Source organism: Taurulus bubalis (assembly GCF_910589615.1).
Source record: "Taurulus bubalis genome assembly, chromosome: 17".
Lineage (NCBI taxonomy): Eukaryota > Metazoa > Chordata > Actinopteri > Perciformes > Cottidae > Taurulus > Taurulus bubalis.
The window spans coordinates 17,978,242-17,997,248 of record NC_136605.1 but is presented as its reverse complement, the minus strand read 5'-3'; the positions used below and the strand labels follow the sequence as shown (position 1 = coordinate 17,997,248).

The window sequence follows — 19,007 nt, the reverse complement described above, 5'->3', positions numbered from 1 at the left end:
CATATTCTGAAGACTGTGAGGACTCATGGCAAAAGAGAAACAGACATCAAATTATGTTCCCTTTGTCACCAATACCATCTTGCCTTTGTGAGCTTATTTGTTTAATGTATTTATTTATTGTCAATTTATCTTTATTTGTCAAATCATTTACATTTAAATTGAATGCATTGAAGGCAATTCATTGTCAATTTTCGGCAATACTGAACGCTGGAGATGTAATGTAAATACTCTTCTATTTTTGTAAACCATATCAATCAAAAAGGTGTGATGAATTCAGTGTCATTACTGTAGAAGTTAGTAATTTGAAGACGCACATACTGATCACGCAGCCACTAAAAACGCTTGGATTGTCATTTGAATATCTGTAGCAGATTTGCTGTTTCTTTGTTGCATAATTTTAATAAACTATAAAACAATCTTCAACAGGCATTTTCTGGTAATTGAGAGCAAGACACAGACCCTTTTCATTTGTAGATTTCTTTTACTGTTGTTTTCAGTTACATGTGAGTAGACAGGTAGCTAAAACACTACCATGTTCAAAACAAATATCACTTCTTGAGAAGCAATAAACAAATAAAAGAAAACATTCGAGTGCTCAGTATACTGTAACAAAATATGGCAGTAGTTGGTACATTTATCAACAAGGCACCAATGGTATCAATATTTGATTTTTGTCCCTGCTTCTGTATGAGGTTGCCTGAATAATAAAACCTATGTCTGGAGTGTGAATGTCTCTCTGTACCAGCGCTGGCTTCATTAATTCCTGCCTCACATGTAAAGGGCAGCTGGGAATTTTGATGAGGTTCAGAAGTGCCATACCTTTGTTTCACTGGACAGTGAAGGAGTGATAATGACTGCCGGGAAGTGTTTAAGATGAGTGACATAGGTATTCATACTAACAGAGTAAAAAAACACAAGTATAATGTCATTGTTCATAGAGGAGGGGATAGTGCCCCAGTTACACAGGGGCAGAGTGGAGACATAATGGCTGAAATCATCTGTTAGTCCACATTTTTTGACCTGATGCCGTCCTGTTGTGCTCACACTTCAGTGGAGGTGAGCGTTGAGGTCGTACTTCTCGCAGAATTTGTCCGTGAAGGGGATGCAGGTTAGCAACTCGCACCATTCACACTTGATTGGGTAAACATAGAAGAGCACCACGAGGCCCGAAAAGAGCCCGACAAACACCAGCAGGAAAACGATGATCTGACAGCGTTTGCGGTACAAGTCCATGCGACCAAAACTGATGTAGGGTAAGATGGCAAAGGACAGAAAGAAGCCAGAGATGAAGCCACAAATGTGGGCGAAATTGTCGATCCATGGCAACAGCCCAAAGGCAAAGAGGAAGAGCACCACACAAAGCAGCTTGGTAAAGGCCCTCCAGGGCTGGGCAAGGATCTGCCAGCTCTGAAACAACTCCACGAACAGGCAGGCCAGGATCCCAAACTGAGAGCCGGCTGGGCCCACCTGACACAAAGAGAGCAGAAAAGGGGGCGTAAGCCTACGAAAACAAGGTCACAAACATTTACAATGTGATTTAAGAGCATAATATGGTGTCCTTAGTAAACCGGATGAGTTTCTAAATGGGACATCTCTGACACATGACACATCTCTGACTGTGATATTCCTGCACTGATATTTTGTGGGTGTTAAAGTGGTGATCACCTCTGCTCTATAGGGCAAAAAGATGGCTGAAGCTAAGTTGCCAGTGATGCCACTGAGAATGTAAATGATTGAGATGCGCAGCCAGCCCGCCAGCTTCTCCAGGTCCCTCAGGATGGTCATCTGGAAAGCCACCGACACCAGGCAGTGAAGGATCCTGGGAGAACGAAAATGGACAAGGTGCTCATGTGTGTGCAATGTGACATAGTGTGTGTGTGTGTGTGTGTGTGTGTGTGTGTGTGTGTGTGTGTGTGTGTGTGTGTGTGTGTGTGTGTGTGAAAAGATGCACGTGTTGAGAAGATAATTCCTCTGTGTAGACGAGGCAAACCACTCAGCAGACAGATGACTTTGCCCATCAACAAAATCAGTTTCTATCTCATTGAAGCTTAATGAGTTCTTGTAGCGAGGGCACTTTGTTTAATTACCCAGGAGACAGATAACAGACAGCATGAGGATGAAGAACTGCTCTCCTTAACAGTGAGGTCAGCTCTTTGTGCTGATTGACTGACAGGTCTGAGCTAAAACAAAGTAGTGCAGTCAGTCTGAAATGCACAGTGCATAACTGCAATTAATGAATGTGCATATATTAAACTTGAGAGCAACCCCAGCTATGAGTGAATAAATGTGATTTTTCACAAAATCTTACCAAAGTATAGTTTCTATATATTTGTTCTGTTGTGATGTGAGTATTAATACACAGGGAGAAGAGCTACTGATAGATGGAGCCAATGTTCTTGTATGTGCACAACACATACAATCCTTGAAAACACTGATCTAGTAGACCAAGCTGAGACAAAGTGGACTGATGCATTAGGCTGATCTTACTTGCAAAATTGCACGCCTAGTTAGCAATATTTGCTTTTATTTATACTATTGGTTAGAAAGTACATATGTAGGGTTTTTCATTTTTTTCAAATACTATTCATGTTTGAGGCTGAACATACCTGCACCAAACAAAACCATTTTAATAAATTATATAATAATAGCCAAATAAAATGCATCCCATAACCCTTTTTGTCTATTTCTTTTGCAGGCAAATCTTCGCATAAGCTAATACTTGTTGACAGCTTCTGACTCACCCAGCATGCAGGAAAAGTGAGAGCCAGAGCCTGTAAAACTGATCTGGGATCTCAGGGTTGAGGAAAGGCAACAGTCCACACACATCGTCCATGCAGTGCACCTGAAGAAAGACATAGCACAGCATATTAAGTAATGGCCCTCAGTTATACAAATACTTTTAATGAGACAATCAAAGAACACAAATAACATGCAAATGAGGACTGGCTCGAACTGGTATTCAGGAAGTATACAAAACAGTACACTAGATTAAATTAGCAACAGATGCAGTTAAAATTAAGTTTGACACTTTTTGCACTAAATAGCTCCATCCATTCATCCATCCATCATCTATCTATCTATCTATCCAGGTCACGGAAGCAGCAAGCTTCGCAGGGTATTGCAGGCATATTGCAGCGATTCTATCATTAAATACCTTCTCCCCATGAACAAATATAATGTCTCATTTGTGTATAATAAGGAGAAAGTTGCATACTTGAGAGCAGAGAGTAGCCTCCTCATGAAAATAGCCGTTCATGAAGTCACAATATTCCCGGGAAGTGATTTCACACCTCGAAGAAAAAAAGCAGCAATTAATAAATTAGTAAACCATCAATGTTTTTTCATCATGTTTTCAACCAGTCCAAGTTAAATGTTCATCACAGCTATATTAGCTCTCCTCACCTCCCTTTGGTTCCAATGCAGCATGGTCGGCCTGTGATGGTACAGTCTATATGAGGCAGGTTGGTGTGGTTCCCTGTGTTGTACCTGGTACAAATCTAAAAGACAAAGCAGTATTTATTTGACTTTTTGTAACATCCATGCCAAAATATGATATCCTATTCCCAGATTCATCAAAAATGAAAAGAGATAAAACATTTACTTAGTACAAAGCCCTAAACTCATGTGTGTTTTATTGAGAGGATAATACAGAGGTATTCTATAATTATGATCAGAGTGATCAGCTTTAACTTTCAGACACCTCTCTATTTTTAAGCCTATATACCAGACACAACTGTACTGCACTCACTGGCCACTTGCTGATGTCATCAGGCCAATAATGAGGTGTTACTGAGGCAGGCTCTAGACATATCCTGTAACGAGACAAACACACGTTATATTTACCAGCCAGTATCATTTATACTATGCAATGAAATAACTACTAGTGTATCTTACCTGGGATCCTGATGACACACAGAGCCATATTGTCTGTCTTTACCATGTAACTGGGGAGTGCTGGAATGCCTCGGCCACTTTACCCACACGGCTAGAGTACTCTAGAAATAAAGCCACAAAAGAAGGGGTTAGAACTTCCCACAGTGTTTGTCGGGACATTTTAAAAGGCAAGGAAGATAATTAAGAATTGGGCTTGTTTACTGACCGAGCACTCCTCCTCTGAGGTTTGGACGCAGCCGGAGCGATCGTTACGCACACAGCAGGCAGAGTTGCGTTCGATAGCTCTCTTGTCCCTGATAAGATCATGCACCTGTTTGTCCTGCCGCATGCATGGAGAGAATTTGGCCCCCAAGTGGATAAGAGCTTCCTAACAATGCATAGACAAAGGGAAGAAAAACAACTAAATTATAGTATTTACACATTTACACATGATTATTGCTTGTATTCTTGATGTTCTATCAAGAGAAGAGTGCTCACCGAACCCGGCCCAATCCAAAAGTTCTCCTGCTGTACAAACTTGACATTTTCATACACACCTTTGTTTCTTAAAACCTATGTCAGAAGAAATACAAATCACAAAGAGTACAATCAATATGAAAGGAGTTGTAATGAGATGAAAATATTGCGAAGGTGTGTGAGCAAATCATCACAACTGAGCCGTTACTCACAGAATCAACTGTCTCGTGCTGGGAAAAGCCCACTGGTGCAATACCATAGATGCATACAGCCAAGATAGTGATGAGCAAATGGACAAAGGTGATCCAGTATGTAAAAAAAGGCCTAGAGGAGATAGAGTGCATGCATTTAAAAAAAAGGAGAACAGCAGCTCTCATCATCCATCATTGTCATCCACTGAGGGCTTTAGAGAGAACACGCCGATAAGAAGAGGTGCAGTACCTGTGGTCATCCATGTCCTCTATCTGCCTCTTGACGTAGCTGTCAATGCGCTTGCGGTAGGTGCGGTTTGTGAGCTTCCCTACCATGCCCAATCCATAAGGCCTCTTCTCTCGGGCAAAAAGCTTCTTGACAGGTAAAACGATGCGCTGGCCACGCCGCTGCCCGGTAACGCTCACCACCTCCTGCCGCAAGGGCACCTTTGGTGGTCCTGGTGTTCCTTCTTTGGCTTTGCGCCACCCTCGCTCCAGAGGTCTGGAAGAGTTAGACACTTCTGCATCATCAACCCATATCATCAACCAGATCAGTAAATGTTTTTGTCAGATTGGTTATAATAATAATATATATAATATAATACCAAATCAGTTCATGTTATACAATTAATGTTGGTTTGACATTTTGTGCAAATCTCACGTTGACAACTTTTTCCCACTAACATGGATTGTTTTAATCATTATTTTCTAAATGAATGTGTCAATACAGCCTGAATGCTTACAGCATGAGATGACTTCTCTCCAGCTCCGTCTTATCAAGGGCGCTGCCGGTCAGCTCCGTCTCATCGTTCTTGCTGCTGGGCTCCGCCTCTTTCATGGCCGCCTCAGACGGCGACTCAAACACCTCGTCTGCGTATGTAGACAACTCCTCCTGCATCAGAATATCCTAGAAATAACATTGTGGAAAGAGAATAGTGGGCTATTAAAATGAGATTAAAATTTGAAAATAAACATGCTCACACAGTAACAGCAATATAACAACATAGTTGTTTTCCCTGACTTACTCTGGCAAAGAAAGATGTGTCCAGTTCATCAGGAAAGTCAATCATGTCCTCCTCCATGAAGCTAGCGGGGGTGAAGCTCCGTCTTTGAGCCCGCTTTAGCGTACTCTCCCGTATTGAGCGTCCCTGAGAAAGAAACACATTAAACAATGTGCATTAAAAGCTGTAATCTTTCCATCATAGCCAATTACAAAGTAATACAGTACCAATAAAGTAAAAAAAACATACAGAAAGGAACATGTACGGCATTTTGGTGCACGTATTCTCCTGTTCATTTTTATTTTCTGTTTTTTATTATTGAATCTGTTAAGTGGATCTCATCCCTCTCATTCACCTTGACCAGCGCTGCTGCGGCTCTGAAGCTCATCTTTGCAACAGACTCCCTCTTACGTCGACGAGGTAGTCGGTTGAGACCTGAGCGGGAGCTAGTGAAGGAACAAAGCGAGGCAGCACCAGGGGTGATGGGGGTCTGAGGCACGCTGTAGCCATCCACCTCCTCCACCATACGGAAGGCTCGTCCTCGTGCCAATGGATCCACAATCTGGAGACCAATGGGTTCAGCAAAGGGTCGTTAGAAAGAGAGAGAGACATATTGTACCTTAGAGATTTAACACATGCTTTTAATAAGATCAATTTAACATAAGAGACAGGCTCAAAGTAAGAGGAATCTTTGGTCATAATGCACCTGCGTGCCAAGTTGAGGTCTCAGTTAATATTTACGAAAACACAAGCCTCTAATTTGTTTATTTTTACAGGTTTAAGTACATGATCTTTCACCATCTGCATGACATATTTTAATGAAAAAAATATGGATTCAAACAAGAACATCATTAAGCAACCCATATATTCCTTTACCTTTTGCATGCCATATTGTGAGGAGGGGACATAAAGAGGAGGCGGGGTCTCCGTGCTGGTTAAGGAGATGTTGTCCTGGCTGGGCAGATCCATCTCTCGTATCACCTGTGGTTTCAGCTTTCCGTAGCGCAGGCTGCAGTGGCGCAGGCTTTTCCTCTGCCATTTCTGGGTGGCATCGCCGTCCTTACTGACCCCAAACCAGTCCGCTGTTCCCCTAACACCACAAACACTGAACTTTCAGCTCTCGGTCACCAAACTCGCAGCACACATGCTTCACTTCTCACAGAGAGATGAAACGCTATCTGGCATGGTGAAACGTGAGGTGTAAGAGCACTCATTGGCGACCCTCTTAAAAGCCGCGTATGTGGAGGAATGGATCACCAAACATGCGTGGGACTGATAAGACTGCACTTCCTGGGATGAAGAAAATTGCCCTAGATAGTGCAAGTAATAGACACAGTAGAGGGAACATGCCTGGGCAATGTTTGTGTCCAGACACACCAGGAAAGATAGGTACACACACACACTGAATGCAAGGTGGAGAGTCATAAAGTCTACATTTTCAAAGAAAGAGTGAGCAGGAGAGGGATATACTGGAATTGGATGCTGCAAATAAAAGCCAATTTATTTTGTATTCTAATTTTAATTGACCCAAGCAGACAGCAAATCCAATTAACGGAGAAGAGGGGATTCTTCTGAGATTTTAATTGTGTCCTATACTCCACTCCCATTCCACCAACAGTTGATGAATATACATGTAATCACGTTGTTGAAGTTGAAGCCTAATAAGTACCAGAGCAAACAATGTTACTGCACCCCGAGGGCAGGAAGTGGAAGAGGGAACAATCTTCAAAGGAAAGTTCAACAGGCAAGCTAGCTGTTTCTCCACTAATTACCAGCTGCAGAGTGAATGTTCAGTGAAGTTTGGTTAAAGTCTATTTCTCACTCAGCTCACTCTTTCCATCAGTGAATAAGTGTTGCTGGTTTGTTGGTCCTCTGCGCTCAAAATATGTGCCAGTGACAAGATTGTACAGCTAGTATTTTAAGATGTGTGCACCTTTCATTGCAGCAGTGGACATAACCTCGCTAACCTTGATTCCTTATGAGTATGTTTGAACATAGTCTTAGCCCAGCAAGCTTATCTAATCAGTGTCCACTAAAGAAGTCTTCAGACCTGGCATGTCAGCCGAAAAAACACTGAGAAGCAACAACTTCTTGTGATGCATGCTGTTTGTTTGCCCCTCTAACTACTCGGCTACTCTTAATAAAAGGGGAATTTCTAACAGGACAGCTTTTGGTGTCAGGTTATTTTGTGACTCATTAAAAATAAATATGTATGACTCACAGCTGCAACAGCTGGTGACTGAGTAAGAAACACCAATTAATGGGAATCTTGTGAGGTGTGAAGTGAATAAAAGTCTCAATTTTAAAGCAACATTGGCAAAATCATGTCATAATTATGATTGCACAGTACACATACAGGCAGTACTCACTGTTTTTCTATAAAAAAATAAGTGAGTATATGCCACTGACCCTCACACCTCTAGAGTCTTGTGAGGGACTTCCTGCCGTACCTTAGCAGGGTTCTGGAGAGCGAATGGTGTTTCCTGATGCTGCGGCGAGCAGCCCGCTGCCCCTTAATGGGAACCGTGTTAATCCGCTCAAAGTGCACCCGTCTGCTGCTGTGACCAGGCAGAGCAGGGCCGGAGGGCCGCGAGAAGGGAGAAAAAGGAAGGAGAAGGAAAGAGAAAAGACAACAACAGGCAGTGAGAAGGAAAAGTGCAGCTAGACAGTGCTGTAGCCTTCATGCAGAGAGAGCAAAGCAGACTGTTAAGACTTGGTTTTCATTGAGATTCAGAACATTAGGAAGGTTACTAGGCAAATGAAAGAAACAGTCATGCAAATTGGAAAAAAGGTAAGGAGAGCAGAAATACTGTAGTTAAATAGAAACGTTTTTTTAACTTGCTATGGGACACAGGCTGCTAACATCCTCCACTATGTAAGCATGTGGTGCTTATATTACATGCTGTAGCATTTCATTCTATAATCTGCTAAATCTGCTAGCTCTTATTTTTATAAATGAGGAGGTTCCAGCATGTTGGGGAGAGAAAAAGTCACCAAATGCACCAAAAATCCACAGTTCCTGGAGCACATTGGACAACTAGGTGCTAGCTGTACTAAAGCGGAAAAATTCTCCCTGGCTAGCTTCAAACTATACTAGGGGCAGCAAACACCATCATTATTATTCGGGTGGTCGCGACTGGAAAAGGTTGAGAAACACTGTTCTAATCTTGAAGCATGCGCCAACCCACTTATATCAATACGTTAATATATAGATCCAGTGTATTGCTAGCTGTGTTTACCTCTTTATGGTCTGAGTGATGGATGACTGCCGTTGTAAGACAGGCCGCCGGGTGTCAAAGAGGTCACGGGGTGGTGACTGGAGGTGAGAGGTCTCCACTGGCATGCTAATGCTGCGCAGGAACCCCTGCCTCTTCATCGGCTATACAGGAAAGGATGCATAAGAGAAGTTTGAACAAGTCATGACAGAAAATAACAAAGGTGACAAAAAACAAAAAAAGGAATTCAGCGAGAAAGAACACCTGAACAAAAGTGGGAGGCTCGTCGAGCGACATCTGAGCCGTGGGAATGTCCAGTCTGAGCCAGGGAGGCTTTTTCCTCTGCAGGCTGCTGGTGCTCTCCCGCCGTGGTTCAGCCATGTTCTCTGTCCCACCCCAGGCCTGCCAGCTACACAGACAGATAAGGAGAAGATGATGTTATTCTGAGTTTCAATGAAACACATGTCCTCTTAAGTAACCATACATAATCAACATTAAAGAGTACTGTTTGCATTCATGAAGATATTTGTCTTTTGTGCTGCAAAATTGTTTCACAAGAGGGTGCTATGGCCCCTTATTTGATTCAAACATGGGCGTTCACATAATTCTGTTTTAATTCTAGATAATAAAGAGGAAACTACTGAGAGCAGCCTACAGTTGTTCCCCAAAACAGTTTACATAGCCATTTAAAAAAAAATTGTAGTGTAGACTGGCAAAGTTTGCAGTCTTAAAAAGGTTCAAATCCAATTGAATCCCTGTTTGTGGTTAAAAGTGGCTCTACAAGCAGCAGACATCTATCAGAGACTAATGACTATGTATGCATTACCACAAGGAGGCCTGTGGACCAAAGAGGTGCACAGTCAACCTCACTCTCTGACAGCTTGCCTGTAGCTGCAGCCTTGTTATCATCAGGCCCTCGTTTTATTGTCCCACCATCTAACCTCACTTCTCTGGGCCTGCTGGTTCATTTCCTGTCATTTACTAGATTCCCACAGAAAACTGCTCATTTACCTCAGTACACAGGCATCATTTACACTTCAATTTAAATGATCAAGCATTATCCCGCATATGTGCATAGGTATGCATTCATCATTGATTAAATAAATATTTCACTCAGCAAACCAGAGAAGTGTACATTATAATGATCGTTTTCTTTGCAAACAGGGCGTCTCCTCAGCTATGGAGCTGTAAAAAAAAAAATATTTGAGGAAATGCTTTCCCGTCCTCAAATTAGTTCTGTTTCACAAGACGTCATCGTCACATACAGTATGTCTTTAAGTCGCATCAGGAGCTTTGAGTTTTGAGCTTTGAGCATGTCACATCTTCAATTCTCTTGTTACAGATTCAGCTCCTTGAAAAAAGTCCACTGCTTTTAGTGACCACATCTGCTTCCCATTGCCATTTCAACGCACCACAGGCTTCTGTTTTAGCCCAAGTGATGATGGGAAGTGTTGTCAGTAGATCTCATCAGAGAGGGGAGGAAAACCTCAGACTGAGGGCAGCAGGGGTCATCACCAATGTGTTAATATTTAAGTATGCTCTAGCTCTTGCCGACAGATATTTCTCAATCCACCAGTTCCCACAAGCACACTGGTATTTACGATATCATACGTTGACATTTCTACAACAATTAAGTTGCTGAGTGTGCTACAAAAGGCAGAACAACTAGATGGGATGTTTATAAAACAGCACTGTTAGTTGTTATAGAGAGGTTTCATATTTTATTTACTGTCAGTCTGGAAGGCTATGGCATATTAGGATTGTATATTGAATGTCATCTGACCTCCAGTGACATTGTCTGGACTGTGATACCAGATTAGCAAAGCAGACTGGACAAAAGCCGGCTGGTGCAGAGTCAGAGACTGTAGAAAACAGAGTGATGAAAGGTGGGCGAGGACCAGTAAAATGCAAAGTGATATATTTTGACACATTCTGCATCACTCTACTCTTTTTTTTAATTATTACTAAAGACAGCAAAGTAATCTGTCCTTAAATGCACTGAGAAGAATCACAACTGCAAATCCAGTATCTCCGCTTGTGCACAACAGCCCTCTCTCTTGCCTCTGGCTAGGGCACCCAACATTTAATTACTTTCACCATAAGCTCAATCAGCGGGGTTCCTGATATAGAGCAGATCAGTGACGGGAGGGGGCATCAGCTTCATGGTAGCAGATTGAAGTGAAAGCAGGCAAGGCAGGAACCTAATTTTCGGCCATGCTGAACATTGTTTGATTGCTTAAGCTTTGGTTCCTCATGCTGGAACTCAGTTTGCCCTGAATGCTGCGTTGACGCTGCTCTGCCTCTTGAGAATGAAGGAGGGACGGTTGGAAGCAAACTGAACAACTCTCATTGTTTAATGCCCCCCCCCCTCCGTCTACTGTCTCCCACTCCTCTTGTCCTTACATGCATGTGGTCTCTGTGAGTGATTGCCATTTGCAGGCAGTTACAGCTTGATAGTTTCTTTATGCTTTCTGCCTACTTGCTTGCCAGATTAAACCCACAAGGACACTTAAACCCACACTTAAAAAAAGCTATTCAAACTATGTAAATCAATGACAGTGTGAGTGAAACATCTCCCAGCTTTAGTACTAAACATCTGTATACACACACAACAGCAAAAAGGTTTTCTGATCATGCCAAATACACATCGACATGAAAAACGAGCCTGGCAGAAGATGCCAGCAAAATGTGATTGATTACTGCAACTGTGCAGCTATTGTTATGGTTTGCCATTAGCCCACTGATCAGTGGGCCATAAGAGCATTTGGTCATATGCTCTTACGGTAAACCTCCAACGTGAGATAGCTAAGCCAAGTGCCCTGGAAGTCCGTCTCCCTCTTTCTCTCGTCCTTCTCCAAAGTCAACATGGAAGCTGAGCTGGCATGGGCCTGCGACTCGTGTTTGGGAGGAGTTGAGCTAGAACAGTTGGCATAGTCATTGCTCAGATGCAGGCATAGCTATGACAGCCACTCATTTCTCACCATGAGGGAGCACTCAAAATGTCAGTTACCTCTCCCATCGAGTGATAATAAATCACTGCACAGAGAAGGTATGACTCAAGGCTGGTCCCCATCTGAGAAAGATGGGTCTTCATAGGCAGAAAGTCCTTCAGAAGGAGAAATATCCTTGGGGGGAATAAGAGTTGATTAAATTTTGCATTTGGCAATTATCCAGCCTGGAGGATTAGCCTTCCCTTGAGCATGTTATCTGTTCATGGCCAAGTTTGACAGTGAAAGAAAATCAGTTGTACGGTATTGTCTTACTGAGACAAGACTATCCTATTGAATTCATTCAACCTGATCAACTGCTTGGTGAATGCACAACAATGTCTTATCTTCCTCTCAAGGTGATGGTACTTTTTTCTGGTTGAGATGTCGTATGGCAACAATTCAGAGCGTGTAATGGTTCCCACCAGTGTTTACATTCCCAGCACTGATTTCAGGCCCACATTCTTTAGACCACAATGATTTAATCTAGTTTCTCAAAAAGATTTGTTTTTACTTCACGATTCACATCTAAAGAGGGAAAACACCCACACCCATAACTTTGCACTGTGCCTTCACAAGGTTGGCTTCTTGCCGTCGTTTGCTCCTTGTGAGAAACTAACACTTCCTACACAATTACAAGACCCATGACAACACTGCATGTATTGTTTTTAATAATGTGGCTGACATTGCTTCTAAAGGCCACTTCTTCTTTCCATTAGGCGGGGGAAAACAGACAGGAGGACAAAACACAGAGGAAAAGCTGACGTCTCTCCAGGTGCAGGGACGTCCAGCAGGCCATAACGACCGGTGTTGACAGGCATAACCAGCACTCTCCTTCTCCGTCTGCGGAGCTGCGATCTATTGTCTCTCCGTCTGCATACAAACTCAAGCCCAATGATGTTTTTCATGCCATCATTTAATAATCACTTGGTAATGGTGTCCAGTCATGCACAGAAAAGGCACTGGTTTATGACAAGAGCTGCCACAGGTGAGGCTTAAAAGACAAACAGAAGACGTGCTCAGTGGATGGAGCTCTTAAGTGCCACCTTGAACACATTCAAGCCGGAGTAAACAAAAAAGACGCTAAGTGAGGGTGGGGGCCGTGCTACAGCTTAATATTGTGCTTGTTCGTTGTGCACAACATAACCAGCTTTCTCCAACTGCTCTCCCGCTTCAAATATGTGTCGAGGCTGGCAAGACAGCATTGCCCTCCTGTTTCACATTCATCATAAATAAAATAGTAACCGGCCATGGCCTCTTTTTTTATTAGTCATCTAATCTGCAGTTGCCTTGTTTAAAATATTCAGTCGCTACTGTACATGAATAGAAATGACTCATAGCCTTTTAAACTTAACACATATGATCTAAAATGTACACACATCACATGTTTTAGAAGAATCATAGATGAATTAAACATAGTGTTGTAAAAACAATTTTGTAATCCTCTCTATCTGGAGCCATTTCAAATCTCAGTGCATGCCATACCCACATTCCTTAAGATGTCTGTCTGCAGTGAACCAAGATGAAATGGCAGAGAAGGAAACCACATGAAGTCTAACCATTATGGACAGGAGCTGGCTGGTTTCCGGGTACTGAGTGTACTCTACTGCTCTGCGCTGCTCTACAGGAGGCAGGCGAGCTGCAGCCACACTGAGGGGGGCTGACAGAGCTGTGTCATTGAGGCTGACAAAGCCTCAGGAGGCTGGCCAAGTAGGGCCCTGCTTGCTCTCAACAGAGATCATAAAGTCAGCATGGACAGTAGGAATTGCTGCCTAGCATGCACGGGCAGTCGCCATGATGAATGACCTCATTAATCTGGGTAGTGAGAAAGCCGGAAACCTCATTCTTGAGAAGTGCAGCGCTTCCTGGCCCCAGTCCTTCGTTCTCGCTCTCCCTCTTTCTCTTCATGCATGTTCCTTCTTTGTCCACTGCAAGTCAACTTTTTGAGAATTTTGGCTTAAGTTACTATTGTTACCATAACAATTTCCCATGTACTAGCAAGCTTTTTAATATCGAGTGATGTTGGTACAATTCCAGGTTCAAGATTGCTGTCTTGCTGAAAACCTAATGGCACAAACAGGTTATGTTTAGTTTCCCTCATGCTCTAACAGTTAGTCATTCACTATAAATGTTCCTACTATCCATTGTTTCTTGTGTTTCAGTCAATGCTGGAGGCAAGGCTTGACACTGGAAACAATGGAGGGAAACAAGGCTATTTAGACAGTCACTCTCCCTATGTTGTTCTCTCACTAATATAACCAGAAACATTATTGGCAAAGACATGCAAAGCAAATTATATATTTTCTCAAAAGAAATACCATCTAGATCAGACACATACAAAGCTGCTGGTGTGAATTCAACATTAATATACACTAGCTGTAGTTCCCTGAAAGGGGATTTCATAATGATGAGCAGAAACTCATGACTACATAGTCATTCTAATGCCCATTCTAATGAATGGGCGTAGGCATGTGGGAAACAATATGAAGAAGCAACAGATCTGGCAACTCCCCCCAATAGACAATCTAAGCATAAATAATTCACACTTAACACGACAGACGTGTGTCTTGTGTAGGTCCTACTGCCATTGGAAGCCCATCTGCGCAATAATTGCAGAACTATGCTTTTGATCTTTATATAGCACACTGTGCTTCCAGCCAGGGTTGCATTAAGAAGCTGACAAAACTACAAAGCTACTGATATTTCATTTGGGTAAGGAGAACAATAACAGGCACTAAAATAAACTTGTTATACTGCAGAGCAGACATTAATGCCAGATGACATAACCAGTTGTGAAAGTAGATTTGAATACAGAGTTACATCTACAATATGACCAATTAGAGCATTTCTCTGACGTGTCAGTTAATTTATGGCCGCTCTGGCAACTGTGAAAATTATGTGACTTTAACACATGGCTTCCTCAACAAAACATAAAAATAAACTATCCAAAGTCCAAGTTTAAAGCCTTTCTCTATCTCTCTTTCTGCCCATTTTACGAGGAAGAAAATACAGCCGCAGGGCAGAGAGTGAAGTGAAACTGAGCACCAGTAAAGCTGCAGTCATCTGAATTGACCCTCGTGACATGTGACAGGCTGTCACACCAAACCACCTTACGACATTAAAAAACACACACAGAGAGAGACAGCAGAAATATCCGTCGCAGCTGACCCGGAGATCAAATGTCACAGCTATCTGAGGGGCCGGCATGGAGGGCGGCGGGCGGGCGGGCGGGGCTGCTGCTGCAAGATAAGTGGTTGAGGGTCGGCATGGCTGATATACCCAGCCAAGAAGGGTGGAGCAGCTCAGGCCTTTTCCCATGTTTTCCACAGATCTTTAGCCCAGGCTGTCAGCACTCGGTGGGATTTTACAATGAAGACTTAACCTCTTACTCTCAGGGTTTTCAGTCTGGAATGACAGATTTGTATCGGGTCCATTGCCAGGCTCCCTCACTGTCATAACAGTGTTTACTAAATTACAGGATCGAGTGCCAGAGATATGAATAGCTCATGAAAGTATAAATGGCCTCCTAACACTTGCTGTGTGCATGTGGTGTATTTATAGAACTCAACTGCAAATGTACGTCTGGATGAAACTGTAGACCAAGATGAAAAACATCCTGCTCCAGATCTCTAAGCAGTGGGCTGTTTTCTGTATAAAAAATTTAAATAATTTAAAAACACTCTCAAGATGTTCACATCAAATTAGTTTTATAGAACTGGATGCGTTCATTTATCTCAGTGTCAAGAAATAACCACCACCAGAAGCAATATCTGCATTCACCATCGCACTCTCCTCTACAAAGCTTTATATATTGGCAGGCGAATGCAGGTCCTCGAAAATTGCGCTTGGTTATTTTATCTGCACAACACCCAGCCTTTCTACGTGCGGCAATATCCTGCACAGGAAATCAATATGAAGGAAGGGTGAGGTGTGTTAAAGAGTACAAAGGAACAAACATATACAATTACTTTATACTTGGTGTGTTTACAAACATCAGCCAACCTAATATCAGCTCTGCTTAGCACAAAGTTTCAACACTTGAATTATTTAGTAATAAGTAGTCCTGCAGGTGAATTATTTACTGCATACTTGCTATTGGAGCGGCTGTTCACAGCCCCCTTAGTTGCAGCATCTCTGTTCTCAGGATTGTTAACGGGCCGGGTCCAGCTCAGGCCCGTCTTCACCTCAGTGGAAAAATGAAGCTCACTTAGTAAATCTGTGTAATGTCTCAGACAAGAGCTGTGGTTGTCTCTCTGATCTTGAGGAAGAAGCTGACAGTAAAAAATCCCTCGGCGTGGGCAACATGTACCTCACAGGCCAAGACAACTAAACACGGTTTAATATAATAACAAGGGTGCTGTGTGAATATTCCATGACCACTTCAAATAAATCAGGTAACACCCTGAATCAGCCCACAGTGAAACGGCCTTCACCACTTTGGGATAAAGCGTTTGATAAGCAGTTAGTTTTAGGCTGGAGCTCCAGCTGCCAAACCCGAAACCTCTTTGTTTACCGTAAGAGCTTATCTTCGACTTACTTTTATCTCCAGCTGTACTGCCTACCACAGAGTGGGAAAAATCCAGAAGCCCCTGAAATCTACTGTACAACTCCACATTGAGCTATGGACAGTTAATGAAATTCAACAAGACCGTGATACTCTGACCTCATCTCAGAGGTTAACAGACAACTCCAAATAAAAATGGATGTAAAATGTGTAATACTTTATTCTGCGCAAAGGGTTGAGATGGATGAGACGCAATTAGATTAAGATTAAGATGTTGTTGCATATTACAAGCAATGAATGATAGTAATTAAGTTAATATAATTCACTTCAAAATGGCGCTCATAAATCTTAATACTAGTTCCAACATGTTGAATTTCCATTAGACGAGGGCTGTCAAACCAGACCAGAATTATCATCTTGTAGTAAAGCCCTCGTCAAAGAGGTGAATGTCAAAGATCTCGATTTGCACTACTCAACCTAATCAGGAGATCAATAACATGAGCATCAAACTGTCGGACAAGTTGATTTCTCACTCATTGATCTGCCCTGGTTTCACATCCTAGATTTGCCTCTTACTGAGGGAAGACGCTTTAGACAACAAAGGAAAGTAAGCCATCTTTCTTGCAGCGCCCGGTTCTCCAAAAAGTGTCCTGAGAGTACAACAATCCCCTCATTGTCTTTGGGAGGTTTGACATTCTCTGTTTAAGTGAGTAAGAGGAGAATCTCAGAAACAGTGTGCCCTAACAACATGTGATCCCCATCTAAATAGTTTCCAGCATGATATCAGCCTGAATCAAGCCTACAAAAGGCTGCATTGTACGGCCTAATGTGGACTGGGCTGAACAAGGGTCATTGAGCAGCCTGATCGTCTTCAAAAAAAGCAAAAGCAGGCTGAAGTTTTCATTCCTCCATCAATGGAAATGGCGCACTAAGCAAATTTCCAGCTGAGATAATTACTCAGGCAAGACAAGTTAACTCCATTATGGTCTAGCAGGGGCGTTGTACTTGCGTGTACGGTTAATTGACAAAAGATGGCACACAGTGACATGCTACTATCACAACTGTTTAGGTTCATGTCTGTGCTCTAATCAATCACGGGATCAAAAATACAAAGGAAAGCCATCAGCTTTGTCATCTCACATCCTTTGTGGAAGACCCCCAGCATGGAGAGAGGTTCTTAATTTACCGAGGAGGGCTGGAAGGAAGGAAGTGCAGAGCAGAGGAGGGGGGAGACGTGCAAACCGAAGGCAGGAAACACACTGCAGACCGGGAGCATTCTGCGTGTCCGGTCCACACAACCACGGAAACAACATACACTTGCTCATATGCACAGGAACACATCCGCACTGCATATGTAAACATACACATCCCCATCCCTGGCCATGGTGAAGCATTGTCACTGTACGCAGAAAATAATAGGCCCGGTTTGAGTCCGGACTCCCGCCCACTCCGACCTAGCGCAGAGAGTGATAGTGAGATCTCAGTGTAGTGTGACATTGAAGCCGACACGTTTATTCAAGAAAGCATGATAAAGTGTGGCCTGTATCACTGGCACAATGGGAATCAGCCTTATTAGCATGGATTCAAGCAGAGGAGAGAAGGGAGGCTGGTCTTTAATGACACATAGCTCTACAAAGTCCACTTAAAGGCACTCAGGAATTCGTATTAAATTATCAGTATAATCAATTGTAGCTTTAAATGGTAAAGTAATCTTTAAAAGGTCTTAAGAGTCCAACAAAATGTCTAATTCAATTTTCCAAATCACACTCAGTCCATTTACAAATCAAATTACATGAAAATCAACTCTTCCTTTCTTCAGGATTTGAGGATTAAAATGTAACTTCTTCAGATACAATATATTAATTAGCAATAAACTAGACTTTTAGAAAAAAAATATTCTTCAAAACTGAACAAAGACAACTGAACAAGTTGGAAAACCCCTCTTCAATTCTTTTCTTTAGCCGTTGGCCTTCCATGTCCACAATCGCTGCTAAATGTCTCAAAAAGCACACTAAAGTGAATCTGCATCAACAAGTGAGCAGGAACATCCTTATTAAGGATGTGGGATAAAAACCTACATGCAGGTGTGATAAAACTAAAGTATATTTACCTTTAAAAGTAGCTTTACCATGGCAGGAAAAACAAAAGTACTACGGACAGCTTACATTTACTGGCCAAAAGCAGGATATTCCTCATTCAAATCTAATACTAGAATATTCAAATGTTTGACAATTAGCTTTTCTACATGAATCATCCTCAAATCGTACACAAGCTTCCGACCTGCAGACCTATTACAGCCCAGAATACAAATGATTGACTGCATTGATTTTCACCACTGCAGGTTGTGAATATATGTACACATGTGGGCGGGTGAGCATGTGTGTAGTGTGTATGTGTAGGTGTGCACAGCCTGAGTTCACAGTCAAGTGAAGGACAGAGAATATAAATGTAAGTTGTTGGTGCCAGAAGCATATTAACACAAAATAACACATTTTCTGTCACATAGATTTTCTATTTGGATGATGGTACACACTTCATTCTGTCACAGGTAGGAGGATTTTATTAAATGTTTGCAGAGGCACCAGCCAGAGACCTATTCAGTCTTTTGGTTTCCCCTCTGGATTGGAGGGAGGGGAAACCACTTTTGTTCCACGCAACAACTAGGTCATTATAATAAAGCTCCCATATTTTAATCTCTTTCATCTGATACACAAGCAAATATGTGGATGAAAGAAAATCAGAAGGTGGAAAGAGCCATC

At 42.4% G+C, this 19,007-nt stretch overlaps 1 protein-coding gene across 1 annotated transcript; it reads right to left on the bottom strand.

Annotated features, from left to right (window-relative positions):
- Positions 1-475: 475 nt before the first annotated feature.
- rhbdf1a (rhomboid 5 homolog 1a) lies at positions 476-9,138 on the bottom strand (the record flags this gene model as incomplete). Its single annotated transcript, XM_079233689.1, has 17 exons — positions 476-1,467; positions 1,666-1,819; positions 2,742-2,842; positions 3,215-3,290; positions 3,403-3,497; positions 3,749-3,812; positions 3,895-3,995; positions 4,100-4,261; positions 4,372-4,446; positions 4,563-4,674; positions 4,792-5,043; positions 5,285-5,448; positions 5,567-5,689; positions 5,898-6,104; positions 6,419-6,632; positions 8,782-8,921; positions 9,022-9,138. 17 exons carry the CDS (start codon positions 9,136-9,138, stop codon positions 1,048-1,050), a joined length of 2,577 nt encoding a protein of 858 aa, XP_079089815.1. The 3' UTR covers positions 476-1,047.
- Positions 9,139-19,007: the final 9,869 nt, after the last annotated feature.